We start from the raw sequence: 23209 nt of genomic DNA, 5'->3' as shown, positions 1-23209 counted from the left end.
AGTAACAGTTTCCGTAAGTCCTCAAGATGTCCATTCACGATGAATTCGTAACTGTTCTCTCTTTTAATATCCCAGTTTCTCAAATCACAAGCTCTTCAAGTCGGTTAGCCGAGTCTTCCCTCCTTGGTGCACGTTTTTAGCAGATGTTCTGACCACTGATCGGATCGAGGATCCACCACGTTAAAAGAAAGAAAAGGAATACGAACCGAAAGATTTTCCTTTCCACCTAACTTTTGGGCAGTCTTCTTCCGAAGCCAACTTCCATGCCCGATCTTGGTAGCTTTGCTGGCGTTATTTTTAAGTATTAGTTTTATTTATTTTTATTATTCCTGGTATTAAGCTCAAATTTCTGCAAACTAAATTCCCAAAGCCTGTCGCTCTTCGTCAGCTTTGCGGTTGCACTACCCTTTTCTGACTGCTGGCTTGTGCCGCAATCTCAGGTTACAACCCCGTGGGTGGCATTAGAAAGCTGGGTGGTGCCGGCGCCGCTCAACAAACCCTTATTTAAACCAAATTTCTGGTAGAGATTTTTTAAAAAGCTATTATGTGTGTGTGTGCAGGAAGTTATTTAAATCCTTCTCCTGCCCAAATCTTAATCCATAATCGTTATGTAATATTCAACAATTTATGCATAGCATTGGTAATTGTAAGATATTTAAGGTGAATTATAGAAATAACAGACAGTTCTGTAGCACATCCCAGGATACTTGACTAGAGTGGAACAAGACAAAGATTAACAAAGTTAAAAAAACGGAAAGTTGAAAGAGGGTGTTTGAATGGAGGAGAACAACGCAAAAGGATGAGGAGGTTTAGCAAGGAAGTTCAGAGTTTTTAAGGCATATCCACCAATGCTGCAGGAAAGAAGGAGAGATTGCAAAAGGTTTGGAAGGATGGAGAATTCTTGGAGGGCTGTAGGATTGAATGATGTTATAAGGATAAGCTGGGGCAAGGTCCCAGAGGTGTTTGAACTTAGGGAGGAGACCTTTAAAAGTTAATCTGTGGACATGAGCCAATATTGGTCAGTGAATTGGTAGTTATGCAGTTTTTTTTTTAAAAAGCACCAGAGTTTTTGCATGAGCTCAAACTGGTCCAAAGTGGTAGTGGAGTAGGGCACCTGTGTCAGAACTGGTCTGCTCCAACCATTTTTTCTTTCTCTTAAAACAATAGGTCAGAATGTAGAATAGGTTTGGGTGGAGTTGAGAAATAGTAAGGCAAGAAGTCACTAGTGGGAGTGGTCTGCAGACGCTAACAGTAACCACAATGTAGGATAAAGTATGCAAGAAGTAATATTGAGTGATTGTGATAAAGGGATGCAATAATCATGGGTGAATTTAATCTAATAAACTAGAAAGAAATCACATTAGGGTAATATCTTGGATGAAAAGTTCATAGAAGGCTTTTGTGCTAGTTTCTTGGTGCGTACTTTGCAACTGACCAGAAAACTGGTTGTTAGACATAGTATTGTGTATGGTGACAGGCCTAATTAATGATCTCAGAATGACGACTGCACTAGGTAGCAACAACTCTAATACGATTGAGCTTTACACCCAGTCTGAAAGGCAAACAAATTGTGTTTATGACTTGTGTTTTAAATCTAAATAACAGCAACAATTTTGGCATGAAAGCTGAGCTTGCTGATATGAATTTCATCATAAGCAGAGTGGAAAATGCCTAATGGGACATTTAAGAATACTCAGAATAAGTATATACTTACTGTAAAGAAAAATGCTATGGGGAAGATCCATTGTGACTAACTAAAGTTATGGCAAGTGTCAAGTGTGAAAGATGCATAACTGCGCAAAGATGAATTGTAGGTCAGCTGGTTGTCAGAACATAAAGAATGGCAGAGAATAACTAAAATATTAATCAAGAAAAAGAAATTAGACAAGGAGAGAAATTTTGCTCGGAATGTAAAAATGGATACAAAAGTTTCTACAGATATTTAAACAGAAAAAAAGTGAGATCAGTAATGGTCCTCTACGAAGTGAGAATGAGAAGTCAATAGTAGATAATAAGGAAATGGCAGAAGAAATGAAAAATATTTTGCTTCTGACTTCACTACAGAGAGAATAAAACACTCCAATAATTGCTACAAACCAGATTGTGGAAGAGAGAAAAGAACTTGGCCAATTACAATCACGAGAGAAATAGTATGAAGCAAACTGATGGAACTGCAGGATGACAAGGCTCTGGGTTCAGATAGATATTATCCATGGGTCAGAAAAGAATGTTGCTGATGGGCTAATGGATGCTTTGGTATTAATTTTCCAAGATTCCCTAGATTCAGACAAAAAATAATTGGACTGAAAAGTTGCAAATATAACTCTTTTGTTGAAGAAAAGGAGGAAGCAGGAAACTATACGTCATTAAAATGGATGTCTACCATGGTGGACAAAGTTTAAAAATCACACAATACCAGGTTATAGCTTGTACTTTCAAGTAAACATGTTGGACTATAACCTGGTGTTGTGTGATTTTTAACTTTGTCCACCCCTGTCCAACACCAGCACCTCAACATCATGTTTACCATGGGAAGTGCGTTAGAATTAATTGTTAAAAGAGTTTATAGAAACATAATGGAACTAGACTGCATGGTTTTGTGAAAGGGATATCAGATGAACCAAGTTTTTTTTAGAATTCACTGAAGAAACAACACACACCGTGGATAAAGGGGAGTCTGTCCATGGATTTCCAAAGTCAATTGATAAGGTGCTACATCAAAGGTTATTGTGGAAAATAAACATTCATGCTGTAGGGGTAATATATTAGCATGGATGTAAGATTTGCTAGCTGGGAGAAAACTGAGTATGTATAAATGGGTCTTTGATTTTCAGAATGTGATGTGCTGAATCCTACAGGCTTCTACTGGGAACTTCAACTTATTGCAATTTACATCAATGACTTAGATGCCAGGAATAAAGGCATAATATCTAAATTTACAGATGACTGTAAGATAAGTTGAGAATGGGCAAACATTTGGGATGGGAAATGGAGCATAACAAGGAAAGTGTGAAATGAGACTTCATGTGGTCCAGAGTCAATGTTGCGAACTCACAGGGTGACTCCCTCCTGACTGTATATCACTGTGCCGCATCTCTGTCCTGCGGGTGGGACAGGACATATCCAGGGATGATGATGATGGTGATGTTTAGGACGTTTTCGATAAAGCATGATTCCGTGAGTATCACTTTGTCAAACTGTTGCTTGACCAGACTGTGAGAAAGCTCTTCCAGTTTTGACAGTAGCCCCAGATGATTTGACAGGATTGACAGGGCTGTTTCTGCCATTTTCATTTCCGGTGCCTAGGTCGTGCAAGGTGGTCTGTCTAGTTTAATTTCTTTGTGACTTTGTAGCAATTGATACAGCTGAGTGGCTTGCTAGGCTATTTCAGAGGGCAGTTGAGAGTCAACCATATTGCTGTGGGTTAGTCCCTCTCTCACTGCACCCCCCAGGCTCTTATTCCTGATGAAGGGCTTATGCTCGAAACGTCGAATTCTCTATTCCTGAGATGCTGCCTGGCCTGCTGTGCTTTGACCAGCAACACATTTGCAGCTGTGATCTCCAGCATCTGCAGACCTCATTTTTTACTCGAAGATTTTAACCTACTGCGAATCCTCTTACAAGGATGCCTTCCTTGAAGAAGCTCTCTTCCTCCCTCTACAAGGATTTCAGTGAGTCCCTCTCTCACTGCACCCCCCAGGCTCTTATTCCTGATGAAGGGCTTATGCTCGAAACGTCGAATTCTCTATTCCTGAGATGCTGCCTGGCCTGCTGTGCTTTGACCAGCAACACATTTGCAGCTGGAGTCACATGTACACCAGCTCAGGTGAGGACGGCAGATTTCCTTCCCTGAAGGACATTAGTGAACCAGATGGGTGTTTCTGACAATTGACATCAGCAGATTTTTAATTTCATACTTTTTAAATTGCATTTCTGATGTGATGGGATTTGAACCCAGGTCCCCAAACCATTTTGTTAAAACATTGATGGAGTGTAACATGTCAGGACTTTAACAATGTAATATGTAGTGCCAGTGCATTGGCAAGAAAGTTGGCACCACACCTTATATATACCTAGGCTGGAAGCTGGCATCCAGTCTGCCCATGTACCACTGATAGTTATAGAATGCTTGCCTTACTCCTTCCTCTCGTATCTTGGCTTGGCATTCTGCTCTCCTGCTTCAGTCAGCAACTGCCTCTCCTACTCCCTGCTCTTCTCATCCCCCACCCTACTTGACTTGGCACCCCTCCCACTAATCCAATTGCTACCATCCTCCCTGACTTGAAATGTTGACTCTGTTTCTCTCTCCACAGACCTGTTGAGTTTCTCCAGCTGGGTTTGCTGCCATGTTGTTTTCTCTGCTCTTGACCCTTCATTGAGTCTTTCCCATTCACCACCTTGCTCTAGGAGATGATGAATAGTGAGTCAGCACAATAGGGAGTGGGAGGGAGGTAGTGAGGGGTCAGGATTGGGACGGGCAAGTATTTGGAGTGAGGTAGTAAGTAAGTTGTGATCCCAGGATTTGAATTCATTTGAAACACTTGAAAAACACTCATTTTATTGCTTCTATTATTTGATGCAGATATACATATTAACATTTTGGCACTGTGAAAGACAGAGGAGCACGACAGCTCAGGGAATAGTGATTCCGGTGTTTTCCAGCTATTGCTCGGTTGTCACGGTGTTTGCACATTGGCGAGGTTTCATTTCCCCTTGTTTCTCCTTCAGAGAAAATCGATGGAGAAACTGTGAAAAGTTCTAAGCGACCCAGACAATGAGGAACAAGGTCTCACGGCGCAGGCTTCAGTGGAGGAAGGATGTTTTAGGAGGCTGTTGCAGCGATAGCGACGCTGTGGTCCATTCCTTGTGGCTATTGTGGCCAAGTCATAATAGGTCCTGCGGAGTGGTGGTCTGCTTCAGTGTCTTTGGTGGCATGGTGAGTCTGGCCCAGGATTCCAACGGCCCTTGAGGCAACTTCTGCAGCGTCTTCTGGCCCACGATTCCAATGGGCTGAAATTCAATGTCTTTGACGTTGGAGTTTTGCAGCAGTGGAGAATGTGGTTCTTGTCCTTTCCTTGACTGTGGAAGCCCATGAGCCATGAACTGAACAAAGATGGACTTTTGTCTTAATTTTCCTTCTGTATATGTGTGACGATGCTGCTCCTTTAACAAGGTTATTTTGTCCTTGGCTTTTTTTTTTCCAGAGGTTGTAAAAGATGCAGAATCTGTAAAATCTGGGATTGAAGGGTTTTAGGGCCAATTTGATGATAGCTAACAGGTACTGCCTCAGACAAAAGACTTTTATGTAAAAAAGAGAACACTTGAGCAATGAAAGGGGAGTGGTTAGTTCTCCCAGCTCAGCTTTTCTCTGGGTTGGTTTGGTTTTAGCACAGCCATGTTTTGAAGCTGTTGGACTCGAAGAAGCAGGTCTATGCTGGTCCTCTCTCTCTGACTTCTCTCCTGTAAGACCCTGTGCTTGATTTTACCTTTTGTGCCAAGGGGTGTTTATGGGGATTTTTGCAAGCATTGGGACAGCTTCATTAAATAGGGATGATCTGTTGTGTTTTCGGATATGTTCAGTTATTCGGTATTCTGTTCTCTTTTGTTTCTGTTTCATTCGGGTAATCTTGTAAATAAATTCTGTTTTGTTTAAAACTAAGTGGTTGGATCAGCTGCACCTTTCCTGGAGTATTCATACTACACCTGCTTAAAACAACTAACAAAGTTAGGGTCCGGGCTACTTTCTTGAAATGTTTTGAGGGGTCTGGCCTGATCCGTAACAGATGATATCTGTTATTAATATAGATGCTGGAGTATGGCAACTTAAACACTTTTCACTGTATTTTTTGTAAAAATGCAAGTGACAATAAATTATTGTTCTAGTCTATTAAGTTCCTATTCTATTCTATTTGCTGCTGTGTCACAGGCAATACCATCATAGTTACTGTGACCACATGAAGGGTGAGTACACACTCTGCCTTTTAGACATAACCTTTTAAAAAATACCATTTTTTAATACTGAGGAATGTTACCAAGTCTATTTTGTCTTGGTCAAGCTTAGCTTTAAGTTATGGCAGACTTGAGTCCAAGACATTGACAAAAAGTCGATAAAATGATGATCTTTTATGTTCAAATCATATGTAAGGTTACAGTCAAGCACAATCCAACCATCAGTGCCACAGAAGGGTTAAAGCACAGAGAGGCTTATTAGCTTGTTGCATCTTCCCTGGCTGTCCAAAAGACCAATTCACTCAGTGCCACCTTTGCACCTTCTCCTCAAAGCCTTGCATATTCCTCCTTGTGAGATAACAATCCAATTCTCTCTCTTGTATGGCTCTCAGCTATGAAGAGAGACTACATAGGCTGGGATTATTTTCCTGAGAGCAGAGGAGGCTGACAGGGGATCTGATTGAGATGTACAAACTTTGGAGGGAAATAGGCAGGATAGATAGGGAGAAATGTTTTGCCTTGGAGGGATAAGATATGCATGAATTTGAAAAGACAGGGTTTCATTAGGAATCGTTAGCATGGTTTTGTGTGTGGGAGATCATGCCTCCCAAATTTGTTAGAGTTCTTTGATAAAGTGGCCAGGAAGGTTGATGAGAGCAGGGTAGTAGATGTAGTCTATATAGATTTCAATGTAGCCTCTGATAAGGTTCCACATGGTAGGCTCCGTGGAAGGTTAGATTGTGAGGAATCCAGGGGGAATTGGCAAATTGGATACACAATTGGCTTGATGATAGGAAGCAAAGGGTAATAGTGGAAGGATGCTTGTTGGACTGGAGGCCTGTGACTAATGGTGTGCCTCAGGGGTTGGCGCTGGGCCCATTGCTGTTTGTTATCTATACCAATGATTTGGATGAGAATGTACAAGGTGTGATTAGCAAGTTTGCAGGTGTCACCAAAATAGGTGGTAACGTGGACAATGAGGAAGATTATTAGGAATTGCAGCAGGACTTTGATCAGTTGGGGAAGTGGGCCAAGAAAAGACGAATGGAGTTTAATATAGATAAATGTGAGGTTTTGCATTTTGCAAAGTCAAAACAAGGTAGGAGTTTCATGGTGAATGGTAGAACCTTAAGGAATATGGTTGAACAGAGGAACCTTGGAAATGGAGTCAGCGGTAGATAAGGCAGTGAAGAAGGCTTTTGGTACACTGTCCTTCATCAGTCAGGGCATTGAGTAAAGAAGTTGGGAAGTTATGTTGCAGTTCTACAGGACGTTGGTGAGGCTGCATGTGATGTATTGTGTTCAGTTTTGATCACATTGTTACAGGAAGGATGTTACTAACCTAGAAAGAGTGCAGAAAGCAATTACGTGGATGTTGCCAAGACTCAAGGGTCTGAGTTATGGGAGGAGGTTGGACAATCTAGGACTTTGCTCTTTGGAGCGTAGGAGACTGAGGGGGCATCTTCGAAGTGTATGAGATCATGAAAGGCATGAATAAGGTGAATGCACTCAATCTTTTTCCCAGGATTGGAGAATTGAGGACTTGAGGGCATTAGTTTAAGGTAAGAGGGAAAGAATAAATAGGAACCTGAGAGTCAACTATTTTTACACAGGGGTGATAGGCATATGGAGTGGGCTGCCAGCAGAATGGTTGAGTTGGGTACATTAGCACCATTTAAAAGGCACGAGGACAAATACATGGATAGGAAAGGTTGAGAAGGATATGGGCCTAGTGTATGTAAATAGGGTTAGCATGGATGGACATTTTGGTTTTCATGGACCAGTTTGGGCTGAAGGCCCTGTCTCCGTGCTGTAGGGGTCTATGACTCTGAGGGGTAAATAACCAGGGAGCCCAGTATGAGGTAGGGAGTAGGAAGTTTTGGGAAGATTCCAGAAAGTTCTGGTATCTGGAACTCACTGTAGAAAAAAAATAGGAGGTGGGAACCCTCAAGAAATTTAAAAATTATTTAAATGAACACTTGAAACATCATCATTCAAAGATCCAAATGCTGGAAAATAGGATTGGAATAAATGGGTGCTTGATGACTAATGTAAACACGATGGACTGAAGGGCCTTTTTCCAAACTGTAAAAATCTCAGTAACTTCATTGGACTGAACTCCACCACACCATCATTCCAGATCCTAACCACTCATGACAAAAGTTATTCAATTGCTTGTTTTGTCAATTACTCAAAATCTATGCCCTCTTGTTCTTGATCTTCCCAACAGGAAATATTTCTTTCTATTAACTCTGATCTCTCATGGTTTTGAATGTCAAAACTCTCACCTTTCCAAGGAAGTCAGTCTCAACATTTCCAAAATAAAACTGAAATTTTCTCATTTCTGGAACTACTCGTGAATCTTTTCTACTCTGTAATGCTTCTAAAGGCTAAATGAAACCTTCAATGTAGTTGACGCCTCCAGTGTTGAATCCTTCAAACTGCATAGAGTAGCCTCTTGTAAGCAAACCTTATCCCATAAGCAGGTGCAACAACTGAGAGTACTGGATATTTATTGGCATACTCCCCTGAGATTATCTCCGATCCATTGATGTTTACTCACCCTGCTTTCAGTGATATTTTCACATTGACAGCAGTGGTCACTCAGGGAAATCATGGCGCTAGGCAGTGCAGTTAACAACTAGTTCCAATGCCAGAGTGCTTCACAGGGGTCAAAGGAGAATGCTAAACAGAAGACAGGAACTATGGTGGTTTTTTTTACGAAAAATGTTAAAAGAACAGATGATGGAAAGTTGTTACCAGGACAGGTTTTCAAAAAACCGAGTGAACAAAGTGATGTAACATCTGTCTTTGATAGGGAAATGTATCTCATGTAACAAATCACTTTGAAGTTCAATTTATAGACTGAGGTTCAGTATTTTCTTATATTAACAACATTCCACAAATAGAAATAAGATGACAGGCCAGTTAATTTGTTTTTGGCTGGGAGAAAAATTTAAGACAAAACACTGGGAGATCTCTGTACTCCTTTTCAAATAGTGCACCTTCAATAAAACTATTAAAAAATTAGAAAGCCAATATGAAGATTGGAGTTCATCACTGCACTTCCACATGTAGCAAACACAAGACAGACACAAAGATTGAGAATTCAACCATTTTTATTATCTCCTAGTGACACATTATACTGTATAAATAGTCTATTCTTGTTAAATGTTCTTTGTTCCTTTTTAAAAAAGCGATAACTTAAAGATTATATTATTATACAAAGCTTTACAAAAATAAATAAGTTTATTTGAAATCTGTACAAAATGCTGATCCTTCACAGAAGGGATTTAATACTCTTACTTATAAAGTACACCATATTGGCCTTGGTGCTGGTTTAATATTTACATTCCTCATGTAATTGCGGATTTCAAATCTGTAGCTTTGTATTAATAGCAGCTGATGTATAACATAGTTTAAGCTGTTTTGTTTTATTTCTTAAATAAGATAAATCTTGCCCTTCATCACTGAGGTAGGTGGGACTGATTTGGTCAGCAGGTGAAACTATGACTAGTATCAACCTGTATGTCAGGACCTTAGGATATTACTTGACAGTACCTTGAAGCCAGGATAAAATAACAAAAAAATCCCTTCTCACACCTACAGATCCCAAACCAATTTTACCCTGCTTTCCAAAGTACTGGCTCTTCTTCGGGGACAGTTTTCAATTACTTTGTTCTGTGACCATCCTTTACTCTTTGTCTAGGTTCATACATCTTATATGCATCTGGCTGTGGGGGCATATCATTGAGCTTAATCCTGTCCCCACAAATATCAGTTGCAGCAAAAAAATCATTATCTAATGATCATTTGTGTTAATTCTGGATGATTTTCCAAATACCCCACTGAAGCCTAGAATGTAAGGGCAAATGTGGAGTCTTAATGGGTTCCTAGTTGCAAACATCTAACACAGCTCTCATTCCAAGGTTCTTTTGCCACCTTTGGTTTTCAGTATTATATCTAATGCCAGGTAAATACCATCATTCCATGCAACGACTTAAGGCAGAAATTTGCAAAGTTTTTTTAAAAATTAGCATATGCAAAATAAATTGAACTTGACCCTTGCAAAACAAAATGGGAGTCTTGTTCATAGCCACAGAGATTGGCAGGTGCGGACCACAGTATTTCTAATTTTTTATTATATTCATCTGTGGGACATGGACATTGTTGGCTGGCCAGCATTTATTGGCCCTCCACATTCCAAAAGCTTGAGACTGCAAGGTCATCTTGATTTGAGAGACATGGGTCACAGGGTGAAGGGCATAATCAACTAAATAATAACCGGCAAAATTGGGATTGTTAGCCTCCAAATTGTGAAACAACAATTAACTGATACTTATTCCTCTTCGTACCAATGGCAATGATAGATATTATTCTGCAAAGGGAACACTAACTATAACAGCTAGTGGTACAAGTATCCTAACGCCAGTGAACTAGCAGAACATTATAGAAACTATCTAAAACAAAATATTCTTGCAATTTCCAGGGATTGTGTTCTCTAAGAGAATATATTTTTGCAGGAAAAAGAGAAAGAGTCCGGTGTTCTTTCATTTGTAACAAAATGTGGTCATGTAAGTTCGCCAGTGGCACTCGTGAATTTGGGATTAACATGGTTATCAAAGAATGAGGAAGACCTGATTTCACTGTCAACAGTGAAAGTTCATGGTTTTAAAAATCCATCGCTAGTAACTAAGACAACTACTAACTTGAGATAAACAATGCTAGCATTGCATTCTCAGATTAGCCCCAGTCCTCCTCCCCAAAACATTGTCCATCTACTTATTGGTTATGACTAATGCAAACATTCATTGTCAAAGGGAAAATGGGTCAAACGATTATCATGTTTCACATGACAAATGGATTGGGAAACCCTTATTTTCAGTGCATTTAGGATGAATTAAAAAAAAGATTTGAAGTGTCTTTCATGTTTGTTGATTCCTTAGCTACAAGCTTGGATGGTGCAAAGGCCAATCAGATGTTTTGGTTTTTTTGAAATGTTGCAGCTCTCCTGTGGTAGCACCTGGCCATCACGCATGACACATTTCAAAGACCTTTTCTTAAAGCCTTTCCCACATGTCTTAGAGCAGGCTGACCATTCTCCTAACAACCACCGTGGGCAGGGGATGTCAGCACACAGTTGAAGGTCATCAGGCTTCAGTTCTTTCTCACAATCAGTGGCTGGTCTCCCATAGATGTCCATACATTTGACTGCTCTGCGTTGCCACCCTCGACCACATGACTTGGAGCACTCTCCCCATTCGCCAATAACCCACTCAGAGGTTACGGTTTCCTTGATGGCATTAAAAGACTCCTTTTTCGAGTTGGGTTTACTTGGCTGATGCTGCAAATCTTTCTTCGCGAAGAATGTAAATTTGATTCTTGGCCGCAAAGAATCTCCCACGGAGAGTACCTCAACAATCAGAGGTTCCTTGAGGGCACCATAGCTACGAATTCTTTCTAGTGACACAGAAGAGCCAGTGTATCTCAAGGTTGCACCTTGATATGAAATGTCCTGTTCCACCGTGGATAAAGTGTATTCCCCATTGAGGAGGTATGTACCATCAACTTTTTTCAATGCCAGATAGTTGCCATCATGTCTTGCACCACGCAGACTGCGCTGTTTAATGTCAATATTCGTTGCCCCAGCTGGAATGGTTACAACCTCTTGGTAGCCAGGTCTACAGAAACAGATTGAAGGAGGAAAAGATCAAATTAATTTGCTGGCTTGCAATTTTATGTCAACTGAAGCAAGAACTTCAGACAACAATATTCCCGTTCTTCTTAATGTTTGTCAACAAAACAGTAAATTTTCTCTTTTTCTGCCTTCCTTTTCAAAAGGCAAATTATATGGCATCCATTTTCACAAGTGACAATAATTCTTTCGTCATTCTTTGACTATTGACAAGCTCATCATAGAATCATCTTTAGCTTCAGTTTTGACCAATATAACACCCACACATGCACATCATGTGAATAATGGTCAGCAACAATTATTTGACTAATTTGTTTCTCCTTTCCCTTGTTTAGTGATACACGAGTGTCACTTTCAGTCAAAATGAGCCATGATTTATGACATCGCACAGAATTTCATAATGATTCATTCACCAAACTTACTTCCCCAGTTTCTAGCCACCATGGGTTTCGTCCAGAATTGGGTAGCTGAGGTAGTCTGTGTATCGAACAAAATCTAGACTTAAAGCTAACTATATGGGCCTTGTGCTCTACTATCTGAAATACCAATTATCCCTAAAGCAGTCCAACATAAATACAGCAGATAATTTCAAAGAATTTCCTAATGTCCAGCTAGAGTCACTGAACCTTCAGTACAATGGTTTAATGCTCAACACTAAGAATTATCATATGTGAAATAAATTTCTGAAATTATAAAGGACACCAATTATAAATGCGTGAAAACTGGCATTCAATTTGTTTCTGAAAATCAATCCAAAAGCGTCTGAACATGAGGACTTGATGCTTCTATACACTTGGGTGGATGTTTTACATTTAAACAATATTAGCAGCGTAAGCAAGGAGTTCCTACTTACTTTGAACGGTCAAACGAGCCAGCAATCTTTTTGCATGTTAAGCCTTTGCCTTTGCATACACCGCACTTGTCAAACTTCTTGTTGGAACCGATGACTCTGTCACAACCAGCCTTGACACATTGTCCTTGAACACATACAGATGTGGAGTCTGGGCTACATGGTGTGCCATCAACAACCTGTGAAGAAAACATTTATACTTATTATTAACCCTAATGGTGAGTAATATCCCAGTGGTTAAAGAAAAAAAAATACCGCAGCGTATTGGAGCACTAAACAGGAACTGGCCTTGCAACCTAGATTAGAATAATTTGGATAAATTCTCTGGAGATTGACTGTATTTTTCTTTTTCTTGCTTTTTTTTTTAAAGTAGATTTCATGACATGTTGAGAGTGTTGACAATGCATCAAATTTCTGGTTTTTTTAATATAAAAGGGATAGGCTGTTTTCAGTTCTGCTATGGCTACTAAACTAACAGTCCACATGTGGGGTGTTTGCCCTCATGCTCACTTGGAATAAAGGTAGAATTTGCAACTGGCAGGTATAAAGCTCCTGGCAGGTGTGATTGTGATATTTATGACTCTTAAAAGATTTTCTGAACTCTATCGACGGCTTGACTCTTGTAATAGAGACATGACTTTTATTAATCCTTATACACACTGGAGCTTGAACCAAGATCTCAGCAGACCTCTCGGTTCCTTTCTTCATACTAACTAGGGAAATACTGAAGGGAATTGTTAAAAAAAAATTGGAAAACATACCTTGGGTTGAAGCACAAAATAGTTGCCTGTGCCTTTTGATCGGCAAATAAGTTTGCATCGATCTTTAGGAGAGACTCCAGCATATTTTGGGACCCATTCAAATGTGCGCATTCCTCCAAAGGCGGCAGACTTTGAGAAGTCATTGTGCATCTCACATTGCTCTTCACGGAATGTTTTACCTGCAAAAGAAACCATCAAACTGAAGATCAAAAACATTATTATTTGCTCAGTCAAAACAAAGAATCTGGAAAGGAATATTCAGCTTCTCAGACCCCAAATGCCAATATTTTTGGAAAATAAATGATTCCCTCTTGGCCATTATTGTTGACTATGTTAAAAGTATTGTACAAATCTTACCATTGTTAAAGGGGCAGTCCATGGTGTTGCATGATTTGTATTGGACCCTCTTTCCTTCACAGTATTTCCCACCGTTCTGTGGAACTGGATTATTGCAGTGCCTAAATGAATACTGTACACCTCCACCACATGTCCTTGAGCACTCACCCCAGGGTCCCCATGGGCCCCAGTTCCCATGAACTGCAGTCTGTTAGGAAAAAAGGATAACTAATTTAGAGAAAGATGAACCAAACAACAAACAAAAAGTTAGTTAGACAATGTTTCTCTCATTCTTTATTTCCCCTTCTTAATTTGTCTTTTCCCTTGCCCGACCGGTGTTCATTTGGAATGCATTGCTTGAGAAATCATTAACCTTTTAAAATTGATCAGACCAAAGATTACCCAATTCCATTTGTTGTTAGGGAGCACAAATGCAAGTGATAGCTAGGATGTTGTGGGTGAACTTTCATACAGTCTGGACTATATTTAAACCCAAATCTTAATATGGATATTTGCTGAGCCTCTGTGACACTTCATAACCAGGATATTTTAGCAGGCAATGTCACAGAAGATAGTTACTAGTTAACTAGAGTAGTAAATGAAACACACAATCAGGATAAAGTATGAACCTAGGAGGAACCAAAGCAAAATATGTTTGTGTAAATGCTTACACTATATCCCATCATGCTTGTCTGGTTAACACACTTTCCTTCCATGCACCATTTTCCTTGCCCACAACTAGTACCATCAGCCCATGGGAAGTGCTTGGTTTGGCAGATGAGCATCCCACCAGACATTCCAGTGCACCACAGCAAGGAACAGGTGTTGCCTGCATCAGGACAAAGCCTTGACTCTTCCCCAAAGGTGAACTGACACTGGCGATCCGCATCATAGGTGCTCCCTGGCAATTCACTAGGAAGCTGTAGAGGCTGCTGTGGTTTGTCCAACAGACATTCACCTGAAAGCAGAGATGTTGACTGAATTTAGCTTTATCGCAAATATTTCAGCACAATGCAAGATATTTGAAGACCTTTCAAAGGAAATTCACAGTAAAATGTGAAAAACTCAATCAGAAGTTGAAAAATATTTTTTAATATATTATCAAATCACTTTAACTATAAAAGGGCGGCACAGTGGTTAGCATTGCTGTCTCACAGCACCAAGGACTTGGGTTTGTTTCCAGCCTTGGGTGACTGTCTGTGTGGAGTTTGCACACTCTCCCTGTGTCTGCGAGGGTTTCCTCCAGGTGGTCCGGTTTCCTCTCACAATCCAAAGATGTGCAGGTTAGGTGGATTGGCCATGCTAAATTGTCCATAGTATTCAAGGATTATAGGTTAGGTGCATTAGTCAGGAGTAAATTTAGGACAATAGGATAGTAGAATGGGTCTGGGTGGGTTAATCTTTGGATAGTCGGTGTGGACTTGTTGGGCCGAAGGGCCTGTTTCTACACTACACAGATTCTATACAAAAAGTTAAAAATGGTGTACTAGTAATGGTTAATCCACATTACAATTTGTAGCTTACTAGTAAAACTAATTACAATTATAGTGTATTTATTAGATACATTATCCACAATAGTTGTTATATTTTTAATCAATTCAGTTGCCAAAGTTACATACTAAAAAAAAAATCCAGAAACATAAACTTTACTTTTGGGCAGGGGTGTGGTTCTTACCATGCCCATTGTCCAGGAAGGAAGTGATCCTGTAAGCACTGCAGGCAGACCAAGGCTGGTTCCTATCCAAGTTGGAGAGTGTTGACGCCATCATGTGGGAATTCCCAGTTTTAGGAATGGTATTAAGACATTGCCATGTATCATCATGGAGCATGTTAAACACATGGCCTGGAAAAGAGTAAAAGAAAATCAATCAAGTTTCAGATTATGCAAATATTTCAGTTACTTTAAGTACTGCTGAATGACCCTTCCATACTTTGCAAGTCCCACCCACTTATATTAACTTCAGCTGTATCTCAGACAATGTTGTAATGTGCTGTGCCCAATCCCTAATATTGTGTAGAATGTTATTAATTCATGAAGATGCCCTAAATTTGATTTAGGAGAAATTAGGACAAGTAGTTTTTCAAAGTTAGACATTTTGTACTGTTACGCAAATAATATTTAATACAAGTGATTTGATTTTTAAAAAATGCTCAATGCATCTTTCTCCAATGTCTCCAGAAGTTATATGAACTAATCTATGCAATAAACTAAGCCGGAATTACAAAACTAACAAACAGCAGCTGGAACTCCATCTTCAGCAAGTAAAAATTAATACAACAAACATTTACCATTGGAGGGTGAGGTACTTACCCAACTCGTGAGCTGCAGTGAAGGCAGCTTGCAGACCATCATCCTCAATGACTGAACAGCTCCGCCTGGGATCACAAATTGTCCCAACATCAGCCATCCCCAGTGTATCACAAGTCTGGGCTCCACACAGATCCTTAATAAGGATAAACAAGGGCAGCATTTAGCAAAATCTTCAGGGAAATAAAGGTCAACTATAAAAGCTGGCATCCTTCTTTACCAAGAATAATTTTTTTTCAAAAAACCCACGTAATTCTCAAAAGATGCTTTGTGAAAGGCCCTCTGCATGTACATTAAACATATTTGACATGCATACTAATAGACATGTTTGGACAGGAGCCTCAGCTTACCGTTCTAGTGAAGAGTATAGCAGTGTCGTAGTGTTCTGGATTACGGTCACTGACTGGGTTGTGCTGCCTCTGCCAAGTACAGAAGTTCCTCAAGGTTAGAGCTGCATTAAAAGACACGTCAGGTCCTTTCTCCTTCTCATAGATAACCAGGATCTTCACCACCACCAAGCTGATGGAGTTTTTAATACTCGGATGCTTATACAATTTGGCAGCCACTGACATTAAAGTGAGGAGATAGTGCCTGAGCCCACTGCCATGGAACTCTGCCATAGAATTGTCTGCCACCAGCAAGGTCTCTACATAGCGAGGCGAGGAGACAAACCTCTTGGCTCTTTGGTGTCCAGTGGGTTCTGGTGGAGTGGCCTCGGATCCAGACTGTTGGGTTTCAGTGGTCTTTGCTGTCTGGGGCACCTCTTGATCACTTACCTAGTTGATATTTTAAAAAAAATGAAATTAGACATTAATTGAAAATCAAATAAAACTCTCAAGTTTCCCTCTGTAAGACAGATAGCAAGCTGATAGCAGGAGATGCCACTTCATGAGACAGCAGCCAGAATTGCACTCTGCTCGGTTGCTGGTTTTTATTTGCAGGCTCAGTAGTTCAGGACTTAAAAAAGTGATCTTGTGAGCAGATCGAGTGCTTTTCAAACATTTGATTTACAGATTTAACATTAAAAACGGTCAAGATTAGAGTGGTGCTAGAAACGCACCCATTAAAAGGGTATAAATTTGGGAAAAAAAGTCAAGATGGACAGAGAAGCGGCATATGACAAAGAGGAGTTGATAGGGCAGGGAACAGGGAGTGAAGGGGGTGGGAGAATGTTCGCTACAGTAGCAGTGTAGCCAGTGAAGACAGGCTGCTGCTTACCCCGCACTTGGTGCCGCCAGGGCTGTCTGAGGAGCTCAGGCTTGTCCTGCGGATGAAATGAGGCTGCATGTCCCCTGGCTGTGACCCATTCACGGGATAGATGTGATACTGGGTTCCGTCGACCACGAAAGCGCCTTGGATGCCATGGCAGAGGCTGACCGCCGCTAGGGAGCCGGGCAGGGAGTTGACGGTGCCGGCGTAGAAGCAGCGGCGAAGGTCGGGCTCTGCCTCCTCCTCCTCCTCTTCCAGGGTTTGACCGGGCTCAGGACCCCCGAGCCGCTGCAAGGTGACAACCGGCGCCAGGAAACTGTGATCGGGCTCCAGCTCCAAGACGAACCGCTGCCCGAAGGCGTGGAGCCGGTAGAAGATCCTTTGCCCCGGTTCAGGCTCCTGACTGGCCCCGGCTCCTAGCTCCAGGCCCTCCTGGTCCAGCCGCACTGGGTAAGTGACAATCTCCTCCGAGCTCCCGGCCAGAACCTGCCCGGGCCCCATCCCACCGCACAACCACAGCCAAACCAGTCCGAGCACCGCAAACATCTTCCGGACACGCTCAGAGACACAGAGAGAGCACTCCAAAAAAAAACTGCCAGTCAAATTGCAAAGCAAAAAAAATTAAATAAAAATCCCAAATTGGAAATAATAAATCAATGCAACTTCTCAATTTTGAATCTGAAATCGCTTTCTAAAACAGTCGGAGGGATCACAGTTCCACTCTTGCAGCGAGAAAGTCTCTCCCTTATGAAGTTGCAGCAGAATTATTCAGTTTTGCTGCTCCCTATAAATCTGGCGGATGCCTCTCTGGTTTGTGCTGGACTCGCTCGCTCAGTGCTCCTTTTATAAGCCCGCAGCAGCCCTCCTCAGCCTCCAGCTGCCCCTTAGCCGGCCCCTTTCTTTTCCCTTGATCAGCGTCGGCAGCCTATCCCAGCTCGGTGCGTAAGTGCAAACTTGGATGAGTTCAATCTGGCGGCCAGCCTGCTCTCTCCTCAAGGGCAGTCGGCAAAAGAGCTCCCGTTTCACCGGGAAACATTCACTGAACAAACCATTTTCAACCTTTCGTTTGCACCTGCTTTTTTTTTGTTCCCAGGTAGCCCCCTTCTCTGGAAACACAAATCTACCCCAGCTACAATATCACATTCACATTAAATTCCTCCCTTTTTTTTGCTCCTACAGCGTCCCCATTCATTCAAACAGCTCAGCTCCCTTCCACTGCAGTCACTGCCGGAGTAAAATTCTGGGTAAACTCAACGAGATTCATTTTCTTATCTACTTCCGTCTCGTTCAGAAATAATACAATCTTTGTTTCAAAATTGTCCCCTTTCAAACTCTGATGCTTTCCTTAACTCCCTGTCCCCTCTCCAAACTAACATTAACCGTTTAAAAGTAATGTTCCCCTGAATTACAAAGGAAGCTCTTCATGAAACTTTTCTTTCAATAAAAGACAAGTTCAGTTGAGCTTTTGGGTGGATCCAGAGCGACTAACGTTTTCAGGGGAACGCCACGGATAAGTTAGAGGAGGAAACTCAGAATCATTTTAAAGTTTTATTAAATAAGAAAATGTCGTTTTGTTTGAAACACAATCTTTCGTTTGAGGAAGATGGTAAATACAACTTATTATGAAGTATCGTCACTGAAATAAAGGGGAAAGATACGCTTCAGTTGACATTGCCTGAAAGTTTTCTTTCCCTCTTATATCACGTCCCGCAATTAGGTTTCTGAACGCTGACTGCAATTCCCAGTTTGTCAGCGATATTCACAATGAAACCAGCGTCTCCTCTCCTGTCCGCCTTAACAGTAGATTCGCCCACGCCTTCACTATCTGAACCGCCCGAATGAATTTATCTCTGCTTCCCAACAAAAAATAATTCAATATCTTAACACAAACCATCACTTCTTCTTTGTATTTTTTTGAGGACTGATTAGCTCTCGCTTTCCTAATTCTGTTTCTATATGTTAATAGAAGTGGATTAACCCTTTATAATTAAAATAAAGTCAAGGCGTTAGTTAAGAATCGATTAAAACGGGGCAGGAGTAGGAAGGGTGTAATGTAAGAGCACTTCTTGGCTGAGCGGCCTCCTGGTACCGTATTTACTGATATGTGAGCGCTTCATGCGATTCTCCAAATCAGCGCCTGCCCTTTCCAGTCAAGTTTTGATTTTAAGGTAAGGGGTTATTTCACAGCTCGGTGTTCTTTCACTTAGCTGTGTGTATTTCCCTGCTCGTGCATGGCCCGCCCAGTCAAACCTCACGACTCTGGCCACAGCTCGCCACTTTGGAAGGCGATTTGTGTGGGCGCTGCTCAGTGATGACAACGAAAGGTTGAAATTAAAAGAAAGTTACACGTTTGTTCAGTGATTCCCTCCCCAGGGAATCCTCACAATAAAGCAACTGAAGGAACAGCATCAGTAATTTTTTTTCAACAAATGCGACCAAGTTTAAAATCCTTCCAAGTGAACCTCTCCACCTATTCAACGTGTTTTATCCACAATGTAGATTTATGATGGAGGCAGAGTTAAACACATTTTTGTTATTTTCTACTCCCCAGTTAAAAATGAAACAATGAAACCACAGCAAGTATGGAAACAAAGCAGGGTCGACATTTCGAGTCTAATTAACTATTTCTCTCTGCACGATGCTGCCAGATCTGCTAAGTTTCTCCAGCAATTTTTGTTTCCGTTTCAGATTTCCAGCAGTTCTTCCTTTACCCCACCTGATGAAGGAGCGGTGCTCAGAAAGCTAGTGCTTCCAATTAAACCTGTTGGAATATAACCTGGTGTTGTGTGATTTTAAAGTTTGTACACCCCAGTCCAACACCGGCATCTCCAAATCATCCCAGCAGATGGCGCGTTTAAACCACATATGGATCCTAACACTCCCGTCCTGTCATCAACTCGTGTCATTTTTTTTGGTTTTAGTTAACTTAAGATGTTTTAAATGAACGGTTATAAGTCAGTAGAAACCCAAAGCATTTGACGATTCCAATGCAAGCAAACAGGTTAAATCTGGCAAGATCTTTTACCTATCATCTGAGAGCCAGAGTTCTCACTTAGTGTCTACATTGGCCTAGTACAGAGATGTGAGCTGGAGACTGAAATAAGCACAATCGGAGGATGCTTAGTTTACAGACTTCAGACCACTTGGACATTTTCTTAATGCTTACAATGAATAATTGTATTTCGTTTATCTATGCGGCATTTTGTTTGTTGAAGATTACTGAGAACATTTGTTTTCCCGAATTCCTAATCTTACCTCAAAGACAGCAGGACGAGTTGGTATGGGAAAAGGGTAACAGTGAAAGAGTTTGATGGCGATCTCCTTTACGCAGTTTGAAGAAGGTGGCTTCATTATACAAAAGTCCATTCTCTCCAGCCGACAGACAGACTTTCAGATTGAAAACTGTTCAGTTAAAGGACAGTGCTGGCATCCATCCCCATGGTACGCTAAAAACTGAGCTCAAAACTTTTCTTTCTGCATGACTAGTCAGGTGTGCAACTCTTTGGACGCTGTTGAAAGACACGAAAAATTCTTTGTGAATGTTTTGAACCACGTTCAATGTGATCAATTTGCCACCAGATGGCAGCAATCGAGCATTTTTGCACATGCAGTACTGTACTGTATGAGGGTAGTAAATCCATCATCTGCTCTCCACCAGCTCCTCAGCCCCAACCCTTCCAATAGATCCTACAAATTACCTGGTGCTTGTCTTCTGCGGTGAACCACAGTGACTCCACAGTAACATTATGGTTAAGTTGGGGAATCCTATTTGACGCTTCTAGCATGCAAAAGTTCTTAGAATCAACTAGAAGAAAGTCTCTTCCTGATGAAGGGCTTTTGCACAAAACGTCAATTTCCCTGCTCCTCCGATGCTGCCTGACCTGCTGTGCTTTTCCAGCACCACTCTAATCTAGGAGAAAGCGAGGACTGCAGATGCTGGAGATCAGAGTCCAGCTTATGCTCGAAACGTTGACTCTCCTCGAATGCTTGCCTCATCGTCTATGCTTTTCCAGCGCCACGCTTTTTGACAAGTTCTTAGAATGTAATGTAACTCTAAAACATTTAATTTTATTTAAAATCAACTTGTGCGTTTATTGAATTAAAAAAAACCTGGAATTTGATTATAGCCTGTAGCTCATTCACATTTGATTGTTACTTATATACAAGTAGTCTGAACGCCTCATTAGATTCCAGGCTGTCCATTATTCTATATTAAACCACCTGAACCTATCAATTAGACTCCAGATTTGCAATCTGTTCTGGGCATCCAACTTGTAACTAGCTTTCAGGTGTCCATTATTAAACGTAATGACATTTATAGTGTTATAATATAGAATTAATAACATCAACCCTCTATTACAGTTTATTTTTTAATCCACTCTGGTATGTCCATGTACAACATTCCACTTGCCTTCCATCTCAGTGCTCCTTATGGAGCAAAATTCCTGAGCAAAATCCACCAGCAGGTGTCCTTTGGATTAAAGAATGGGAAACACAGAAAGTCACACAGAAATTCGTTGTAGCAAACCTCATTTATTGAAAGGAGGTTTTGAACACTCAATGGTTAGCACTGCTGCCTCACAGCACCAGGGACCCAGGTTTAATTCCACCCTTGGGTGACTATCTGTGTGGAGTTTGCACATTCTCCCCGTGTCTGTGAGGGTTTCCTTCTACAGTCCAAAGATGTGCCGATTAGGTGAATTGGCCATTCTAAATTGCCTGTAGTGTTTGCATTAGTCAGAGGGAAATGGGTTTGAATGGGTTACTCCTCGGAGGGTCGGTGTGGACTTGTTGGGCCGAAGGGCCTGTTTCCACACTGTAGGGAACCTAATCTAATCTAACAAAACAAGAATGGTCCTTACTAAACAAGTATAAGACCAGCCAGGGGGCCCTGCACAGTCAACTGTAGTCTCAGTACAAACTCTTTATGCACTTGTAAAGAGACAGAAATAATTGTGTCCCCTTTATAGACTAAATGGCAGACTCATCACAATAAACTCAGTGGATGTGGCAGAAATCACTTGGTTCTGGAGATTTGCATTTGCTAAATAAATAAATATACCTGCAGTTAAAGAGGTCAGATGAAAGTCTATATTAGCATTGCATTCACAAACAAAAACAGAAGTTGCTGGCAAAGCTCAACAGGTCTGGCAGCATCTCTGAAGAGAAACTGAAATTAACATTTTGGGTCAGGTGGCCCTTCCTCAGAACTGATGGTAGCTAGGAAAATGTTGGTTGGGGAGGGGATAAGGAGTAAATGGTAGGTCGGGAGAGATCCCAAAGAGAGAGAAGACTTGAACAAATAAAGAAGGGTGAATAGCTGTTAATGAAGACAGTTGCTGGCTAACAATAGGTAGTGTCTAATGCCAGGCTATGTGATAATAAGGCATGGCGTATGTGGCAGGGGCTGAGATATGGCAGAGTTCAGGCACCAAAACTATTGAACTCAGTATTGAATCCAGATGGCTGCAGGATCCCCACGTGGAAAATTAGATGTTGTTCTTTCAACCTACATTGAGCTTTGCTGGAGCACTGCAGCGAGCCAGAGACAAGAGACGTTGGCCAGGGAACAGGCTGCAGGTTTACTCTTACTCTGAGACTGTGCCCGCTGGTCCTTGACTCTCCCATAAGTAGAAAACAATCTTTCAGCATCTACCATATCAAGTACCTTAGAATCTTACATGTTTCAATAAGATCAGCTCTGATTATTCTATATTCCAACAAGTGCAACTCCAACCTACTCAACCTCTCCTCAGAAGAAAATCCTGATTTACAGTAAACGCAGTTCTTTCAATTTTTTTATAAGTATTGCATTAACTGTCCACAAGATGGCAGTAGATCACCAGGCACAAATCCTGAATTACCACAGACATTGAGTACACACTGACTCCCATCAGATGAACAGCCAAGAGCAGGTATTACAGTGTACAAAAAGTTTGGATTAATATTTGGATTGATATTTTATTGATGAATTATGTGTCAAGTAGGATCAAATCCAGAACATTTCTCAACAAATTTGCACCAGTAGAAGCCTTACGTTCACATTCCACCACTGCATTTGAGAACTTGAATTTAGTTAAAACATTCTGGAAATGAAACTG

General features: G+C 41.1%; 2 protein-coding genes across 2 annotated transcripts in view; both read right to left on the bottom strand.

The window, feature by feature from the left end:
- cyyr1 (cysteine/tyrosine-rich 1) overlaps nucleotides 1-8566 on the bottom strand; it is a 43843-nt gene extending 35277 nt beyond the window's left edge. The window contains exon 1 of the mRNA XM_060832830.1: nucleotides 8513-8566. Within this exon, the coding sequence (XP_060688813.1) occupies nucleotides 8513-8566 (54 nt within the window). The remainder of the gene's footprint in view (nucleotides 1-8512) is intronic.
- Nucleotides 8567-9050: 484 nt separating this feature from the next.
- Nucleotides 9051-17939, bottom strand: adamts1 (ADAM metallopeptidase with thrombospondin type 1 motif, 1). The gene is made up of 9 exons (XM_060833839.1): nucleotides 17118-17939; nucleotides 16250-16675; nucleotides 15903-16035; nucleotides 15267-15434; nucleotides 14263-14549; nucleotides 13613-13799; nucleotides 13256-13434; nucleotides 12498-12673; nucleotides 9051-11630 (listed from the first exon to the last, which is right to left on the bottom strand). The coding sequence occupies exons 1-9, from the start codon at nucleotides 17652-17654 to the stop codon at nucleotides 10892-10894; spliced, it is 2832 nt and encodes a 943-aa protein (XP_060689822.1). The 5' UTR covers nucleotides 17655-17939; the 3' UTR covers nucleotides 9051-10891.
- Nucleotides 17940-23209: the final 5270 nt, after the last annotated feature.

Source organism: Hemiscyllium ocellatum, chromosome 12 (genome assembly GCF_020745735.1).
Source record: "Hemiscyllium ocellatum isolate sHemOce1 chromosome 12, sHemOce1.pat.X.cur, whole genome shotgun sequence".
In the NCBI taxonomy this organism is placed as follows: Eukaryota; Metazoa; Chordata; class Chondrichthyes; order Orectolobiformes; family Hemiscylliidae; genus Hemiscyllium; species Hemiscyllium ocellatum.
The sequence above is the reverse complement of the archived record's forward strand: the minus strand, read 5'-3'. Positions and strand labels throughout refer to the sequence as shown.

Excerpts from the sequence above, each read along its gene's own strand:
- adamts1 (XM_060833839.1), bottom strand. The coding sequence starts at position 17,654 with ATGTTTGCGGTGCTCGGACTGGTTTGGCTGTGGTTGTGCGGTGGGATG. Across the intron at positions 13,435-13,612 it reads GGACTGCCCCTTTAACAATG|GTAAAACATTCCGTGAAGAG; the intron begins GTAAGATTTGTA and ends TTTCTTTTGCAG. Across the intron at positions 11,631-12,497 it reads GGCTCGTTTGACCGTTCAAA|ACCTGGCTACCAAGAGGTTG; the intron begins GTAAGTAGGAAC and ends CTGTTTCTGTAG.